Below are 7,034 nucleotides of genomic sequence, written 5' to 3'. Positions count from 1 at the left end.
AATCAAGCAATAAAGTACCTTATCGTTTTGAACAAGTGCAGACAGAACTTTTTTCCCCACCTCCAGCTTCAGTGAAGGAGTGGCAGCTTAGAAATCCAAGTAATATAAGCAGCAAAGCGTCTTTGTCCATAGAGATTTCAGACAGAAATGCCAAAGTTAGTTACTCTCAACACAGCAGCAGAGTTATGGATATTTTTATTCATTCATTCATTCATTCATTCAATATTCAAGCCAGCAGCTGAAATGTGCCATCTACTGGACACACATGCCCCTTAATAAAAAAATACATAACCCAGACTCAGATTTGATTTGGCAGAATTCAGTTTAAGTCTGAGAAGCAGGTCTAAAGAAAAAGGATACAGGCCAGATCTCAGGGAGAGACTGCACACACTGCTCAGGTAAGAGACGCAGCAAGAACAGACATGCACAGAAATCTGCAAACAGATAAAGGCTTTGCAAAGCAACCAAACCTCAGATCCACTCAATATTGGAAGTATCTTCAAAAACCAGAGTGGCACTTTAGCTCCTCAAACTGAGTTAGTAGTGGAAAAATTATAGAGCAGGAAAGAGTATTTCAGACAGCACAGTTAAAAAGAGAAAAATGTTTCTTTAATTCCTACAGTTATTCCTACAGTAAATTAACATTACCCAACATAACCCATAACATTCCGTAGTGCATTTGTCAGTTTACTTTTGAACAGGGGCTTTGTCACACACCCTCAGTGATTGTCTTGCCTTGGAGTTCACTGCAAAGAAGGAAGCACACACATGCACACACATATATATTTATATATCTCTATTTATATATCTCTAAACAAAGGCACAAGAGCATGATCAAACTAGAAGGCTTGTTAGCTCATTCTGTTTCAGAAGGCTTAAACAATGGAAAAATAATATAGTTGAAGATAACCTGTAACTGTTTCAACAGACTCCTTGCAACTTTAGTGGAAGAGTAACATATATACCACAGAAGTTAGAATAAAATCAGCTTTATGGCTCTTTGTAAAAGCTGATTCCTCTTCTGTCAAAGATAAAGTAGAATATTGCAAAAAAGATTGAGAATTTTTGAGGTAAGACAGATCTCCAGAGCTACTCTGAGCAGTGTGACTCAGATTTTTCCAAGTTTACATAAATTAAAACTAGGGCATTAGCAATCCCAGAAAGCAGTATCAAGTTCAGTTTTGAGGTTAAATACCCAGAATTAAAATGATCTTCACCACTAATGCAAGAGGAACTTCTAAGTTGTTACAATATAATGTCTCTTTTTCGTCACTTACGTTGCATAGTATAAAACAAAGTGCTGGAGAGTAGTGTATTAAAAAAGTATTAAAGAATTAAAAGTGCTGGACAGAAGTGAAAGAATCTTTAGGTACAAAGTGACAGCAACTTGAGCCTGGGGTTTGTGTGTTGTGTGGTCGGGGCAGGAATCATTTATTGAGGGAGAAGAGCGAGGCGTCGCGGAGGCTGCGCAGGCTGGCGCTGATGTCGCGCCTCTGCTTCAGGCTGCACCTGCCAGGGTACTGGCTCACGTAGCTGGCAGGGACACGGCCCCGCCGGGACAGGATATCCACCATGTGGCTCAGCTTCGACCTGATGGTGGAGTAGTGGAACTGCCTCTCTTTGTGCAGTTTTTGGAAATATTGTGCCCTGTGACTACTGGAATATTCAAAGGAGCGGAGAGAGGATATTGAGCCTGTAGAGCTTGCAAGAGAGCACTGGGATGATGATGAAGACAGTGATTGCAGACTAGAACTGGATACGGCCTTTGCAGACAGAAAATACTCTTCTTTTGAGAACTTTCTGGGAAGGAGGGGTGTTTCTGTGCCCTCCTCTTCCTTTGTCTGTGTCACTGCAGTCTTCAGCAAAATGGATGTCTGAGTGCCTGTCACTCTGGCCGTGACAGAAGCCTGAGTGCTAGTGTCTGCTGTGGCAGTGCTGGCCTGAGTGGCTGCATTACATTTGGTCACAGCTGCCATCTCTTCCCAAGGGCCAGTTTGAGTTGATGCACTTCTCTGTTCCACTGAGGTCGCTTGATTGCTGAACAACTCCTCTTCACACAGGCAAGAATGCTGCAGGTTACAAAGCTTTCCTGCAGCAGTATATTCAGTTTGATCTGTTTTTTCCAGCAATTTCTTTGGAGTGCTAGACAGTCTGGCAAATTCTGCTCTCAAGTTGCCTTCCACAGTATATTCTTTGGAGGATTCTGTTCTGGTCAGCAGGTGATCAAACATGCCACTGTTCCTGCAGCTGGACGGTCGCTTTGGGCTGATGGGCAGTGACTGGGCATAAAGAATCCTGAACTGGAGGTCAAAGTGTTCAACCACTTGACCTGACAACACCAGCAAGTTGCTGCTATTCAGCTTCCCATCAGACCATGTGAAACTGTTGAAAGGAAACCAAGATTCGCAGTTAATCTCTGGTGCATTTCAACAATACAGCTACAGACATCAAGACTCAGCTTAAAAATGAAGATAAGGTAAGACTTCAACAGACTATTCATTTCTGCAGGAAGAACTCTATTTAGCCATGGCCAAGTTCTCTGCTAGCAACAAGCTGAGTAAACCAGTTTTCCAAAGGTGTTTTCAGATTTGTGTCAGCCCAAATTTGACTCAGCTAGTCCATGTGCCATTGGCACTCATTAACACCGGGCAAACAGCAAAGTTAATACATCCTGTTGCATCAAATCCCTATTTCTACACCTTCACTGGGCACCAGCAGACCCCAATACTTGCCTGTAGGAGCCTGTTGCCACTCTAATGCCATCAATTAACATGAACTTCTCCTTGGCTTTCCCGACAATTTTGGCACCTGACCTCATGTAGTACGTGCTCCCTGTGAGAGTTCGAACTCTCATCATCTGGTTCAGAAAAGAAAGGAAAAAAGTGGCATCAAATTTAAGTTAACTTCCAGTATGGAATATAGGAATGAAAGGAACTTTTTAATACAGTCTGTGTATGAGTGTTTTTAGTCACACAGTGCTAAATTCCTGTTGGATTAGGTGAGAACAGTCAGTTCCAATTAATTACTGCCCAGGAAGGCAGGAGTGCTTTTCCCTCTCCAGAGAAACTTTTACTGCAGTGAATATAAGCCTATCCAAGCCAAGCCATAACTCAGCCATGTCCATTTATATTCACAGCAGCTAAACAAATCACCTGGCTCACATTATCCAAACCCTTTTAAAAGAAAGTATTAGGAAAGAAAGCAGCTGATACCAGAGCTGTACCACCCTTTAGCTTCCCACGTTTCTGTTTTCCTTAGCAAGCAGTTCCTTGAGCCAAAGAATAAAGCTATTTAAACATTGCAAAATTAAATCCCTGAAAATTGCTGCATCCTCAGGACAGGGATCCCGGTGCAGAGAGCACATGGGCCTGTACACATCATGCTTGTAGCTCCTACATATGGACAACACACAGGTTGCTTTGGCCTTTCAAGGCAGTCTGATGCTTTATAGAAAGGTTTCTTTGATATGCATAAACTGTATCACAAAAATAAAAACAAACCACACTGACCCCAGTTCAGTACTTACACTTTCCTGCTCAGGACAAACTCCCAAATTGTTGCACATTTCCAAGAAATGGGGTACAAAGTCCTGGTCAAGAAGGATGTAGACAGGGACTTGGCGGTTGTTATAGGCATCCTGAAGGTCACTGAAGATCTCAATGTCTGTGAAGGAATCCATCACAAGGGCAATCACCTGCAAGGAAAGCCACACCGCTTACTCAGGGGACTTAATTACCACAGGACCACTGCCTCCCCCAGCCATTTTCTCCTGCTGCTATCATCAGGGTCTCATGCACATCTCCTTGTCCTGCTGCACAGGCTCTAGCAAGCTCTAAAAGATTTCTATATTCCCACCACACTCCTGTAAATTCATTGTGCCCCAGCATGCAAAGCATAGGCCTGAAGAGTTTTTTCCTCTGTCAGCTGCTTTTGTACACTTTCACATCCTCCTTTCCTACACAAGCCCCTGTAGTGTGGCCAGACTGGGGAAGCTATCACAGCAGAATCTGGACTCCAGACAAGCCATCTCCACACCTATTCTCCCTGTGTTTCAAGCAGCTACAGGAGAATTAGCTCAAATGGCCTCCTTGCTGTCAGAGCTCACAAACCCCAGCTGATCTCCAGACTCTTCCTGGTTTCTATATTCTTACTGAGTTTCTATCCCTTACCTTCACAGGAAATCCCCCCACTCACCCAACAGTTCTCTCAAAAAGGCAAATCCTAAGATGGGAATATCACATGTATTAACCATCTCTCCAGCTAATTCAGAGCCACCTCACACACTGATTTGGTGCTTGAGTTCTCACCCTTCCAAACCACTTCTGTGTAGGGACACAACTTTATGACTGAATTTTCCACTTTTCTATTAAACCAGCATAAAGAAAAATTACAATACAACCACTGTGGGTACCTGGCACCTGCCCTTATCAGATGGAGGCTGCTGCAGCACACCCAAGGTGTAAAAGCATGCAACACAGCTGCTCTGTGTGTGGCACAGCCTGTACTCACAGGACACCTTTCCCACAGGAACAGACTGAGCTCTGCATTCTCACCTCTGTCCTGCTCCCTAAGGGACTGGTTCTGTTTGGCTGAGCTCTGACAAATAACATGCACAAGCACATGGGTATTTCTAGATAAAGTTACTTTATGTTGGTGCTTCTTGCGTGTGTCCTGATCCTCTTGCCACCCAATCACTCATCTAAGTGTTGAAGAAGATTAAAAACCAATAAGATGCTTTTGACATGACCAGGCAAGTAAGAAAACCACCCCTGAAAACAAAACAATTCACACTAAATCCTTGGGAACACTGATGCCTTCATATGACAGCTCAGTTCACAGCATGTTTGAGTTCTAGTTCCAGAATTAGCAGCTGAAAAATAAATACAGTTTTGCCTAAAATCTTTAGAGGAAAGAGAGAAAACCCTTTTCTCTACTCATCCATTCAGGATAGCAAGGACAAGATCACAGCAAGTCACTTAACTAACTGCATTTGAGTGCATTAATTTGGGAAGAAATTACACAGCATCTGAAATTTTCCCAGTCTTCACATTAACTTGAGGAACTCAGAAATTATTGAGAAGCATCACACAGAATCTGACATTCAATAATCTTAAGGTGTAAAAAATGTCCATTTATGTCCACAAAAATGCTCCCTGGATCAGGCACAGCCACAAATGGGGCAGGAGCACAGCATCTGAAATTTTCCCAGTCTTCACATTAACTTGAGGAACTCAGAAATTATTGAGAAGCATCACACAGAATCTGACATTCAATAATCTTAAGGTGTAAAAAATGTCCATTTATGTCCACAAAAATGCTCCCTGGATCAGGCACAGCCACAAATGGGGCAGGAGCAGCTTGCCTTGCTCTTGGCTCAGAGTGGGGGAAGGTGTTTGTCAGGATGCTGCAGGGAACAATATTACAAACAAGTACAGCTTTTGGGGGGAATGAATGCCTTTATGGTGTTTACTCGAGTTACCAGAGTGGTCTCATATACCTGTAGGGATTGTTTGAGAACAGAGCTTTCTCTGTGACCGTTTCTGGCAAGAAGCCCGTCCTTCATGTCATCCTCACACGCTCCCTAAGCTTCTGCCCTCGCAAGGGAGTAGAGACCAAGCTCGGTGCTGATTCAGGGTGTGCCGTGCACGTTACACAAAGAGACAGGGGTTGCTTCATCTGGCCACCCAAAAAGGAAGCTACACATTTAAATTTTAGCTGAGCCAATGGAATGGCTGCTAAGGAGAAGGGTGGTTCCCGGCTGGGGATTACAGTTGCAGGCTATAAACTCCGGGAATGCAATGAGTTACAGGGAACGGTTAAAAGTTCCTGCGCCACGTCGTTTTCAAGCCGTACTGTGCATCAGAACAAAAGCTTTCACTCCTGTAGGGAGAAAATCCTGTCAAAAGCAGTTCTGTACGTCACTTAGTGAGCTAAGGAAGGAAAATACAATCACGGTGTTATATCTATAGGTAACCTTCTCTTATAGAAGAGGTTTTCTCTGTGTCACACCCTTTAAAGGACAGTAGGATGTTTCTGCAAGCGCACCTGTCTGGCAGAAAACATCAGTGGGGAATCTTGAGTAGGAGACCTATTGCTCCGAGTGAAAGCAGGGTCGGCTGGATCCAGCGGCTGTGCTGGCCACGGCAGCAGCGCTGCGGGACGGGGAGATCTTGGGACATCACCCGGAGCACCCGGCAAAGGGAGAGCTCGCAGATGCAGCAAACAGAGTGACATTTTTTTCTGTATTTTCGAACTTGTCCTCCTTAATGACCCTGTCTACTCGACAAGGGTTTTAAAGCCACTTGGATGCGCCCATGCCACTTGGGTGTCCCATGGCGACGCGCAGCGGTGCCGCTTCTTGATACGCTCGCAGACCCAGGGGAGAGGGGCCCCGGGCAGGGCAGGACAGAGCGGTCCCCGGGCACTCACTCACTCCCTCACTCCCTCCCTCACTCACTCACTCACTCACTCCCTCACTCCCTCACTCACTCCCTCCCTCACTCACTCACTCACTCCCTCACTCCCTCCCTCACTCACTCACTCCCTCACTCCCTCACTCACTCCCTCACTCACCTGTCGGGCGGAGCGGATCTGGCGCCGCACCGCCTCCTTGCAGCCGTAGATGCTGTCCCCGCAGCCGGGCTGGAAATGCGCCTCCACCCGCGTCAGCCCGCGGAAGGCGCCGCTGGCGAAGCCCGGCCAGCCCAGCTCCAGCGCGGGCGGCTCCAGGTCCGAGCGCTCGGGGAAGTAGGTGAGCGACGAGGCGTCCAGCGAGGCTCCGGCCGAGGCCTCGGCCGCCGGCTCCGGGCCCGCGGCGGGCGGCAGCGCGGCCCGGGCGATGTCCTGCACCTCGGGCTCCGACAGGAAGGGCGGCAGCTGCTCCCGCCGCAGGAAAGCGCGCAGCGCCTCGGGGCCGCCCGCCACCAGCTCCTCCAGCGCCAGCCGCTGCGCCTCGCTGTACGGCCCGGCCGGCGGCGGCCAGCGCCCCGAGCCCTCCTCCAGGCACTGCGACGCGTTGGCCATGGCCGGAGCGC

General features: G+C 46.9%; 1 protein-coding gene across 1 annotated transcript; it reads right to left on the bottom strand.

The window, feature by feature from the left end:
* Positions 1-710: 710 nt before the first annotated feature.
* On the bottom strand, positions 711-7,023 carry LOC121334710 (protein FAM83D-B-like). The gene is made up of 4 exons (XM_041402096.1): positions 6,574-7,023; positions 3,527-3,694; positions 2,733-2,857; positions 711-2,382 (listed from the first exon to the last, which is right to left on the bottom strand). The coding sequence occupies exons 1-4, from the start codon at positions 7,021-7,023 to the stop codon at positions 1,428-1,430; spliced, it is 1,698 nt and encodes a 565-aa protein (XP_041258030.1). The 3' UTR covers positions 711-1,427.
* Between the last annotated feature and the right edge of the window lie 11 nt (positions 7,024-7,034).

The sequence above is a fragment of the Onychostruthus taczanowskii genome, unplaced genomic scaffold (genome assembly GCF_017590055.1).
Source record: "Onychostruthus taczanowskii isolate IOZ18803 unplaced genomic scaffold, ASM1759005v1 scaffold1919, whole genome shotgun sequence".
Taxonomy (NCBI): Eukaryota; Metazoa; Chordata; class Aves; order Passeriformes; family Passeridae; genus Onychostruthus; species Onychostruthus taczanowskii.
The sequence above is the reverse complement of the archived record's forward strand: the minus strand, read 5'-3'. Positions and strand labels throughout refer to the sequence as shown.

Bases quoted from the DNA above. Each gene is read 5' to 3' on its own strand.
- LOC121334710 (XM_041402096.1), bottom strand. From the start codon at position 7,023: ATGGCCAACGCGTCGCAGTGCCTGGAGGAGGGCTCGGGGCGCTGGCCG. The intron at 3,695-6,573 runs GTGAGTGAGGGA...CTTTCCTTGCAG, and splicing joins AGATCCGCTCCGCCCGACAG to GTGATTGCCCTTGTGATGGA. The intron at 2,858-3,526 runs GTAAGTACTGAA...TTTCTGAACCAG, and splicing joins TTTGTCCTGAGCAGGAAAGT to ATGATGAGAGTTCGAACTCT.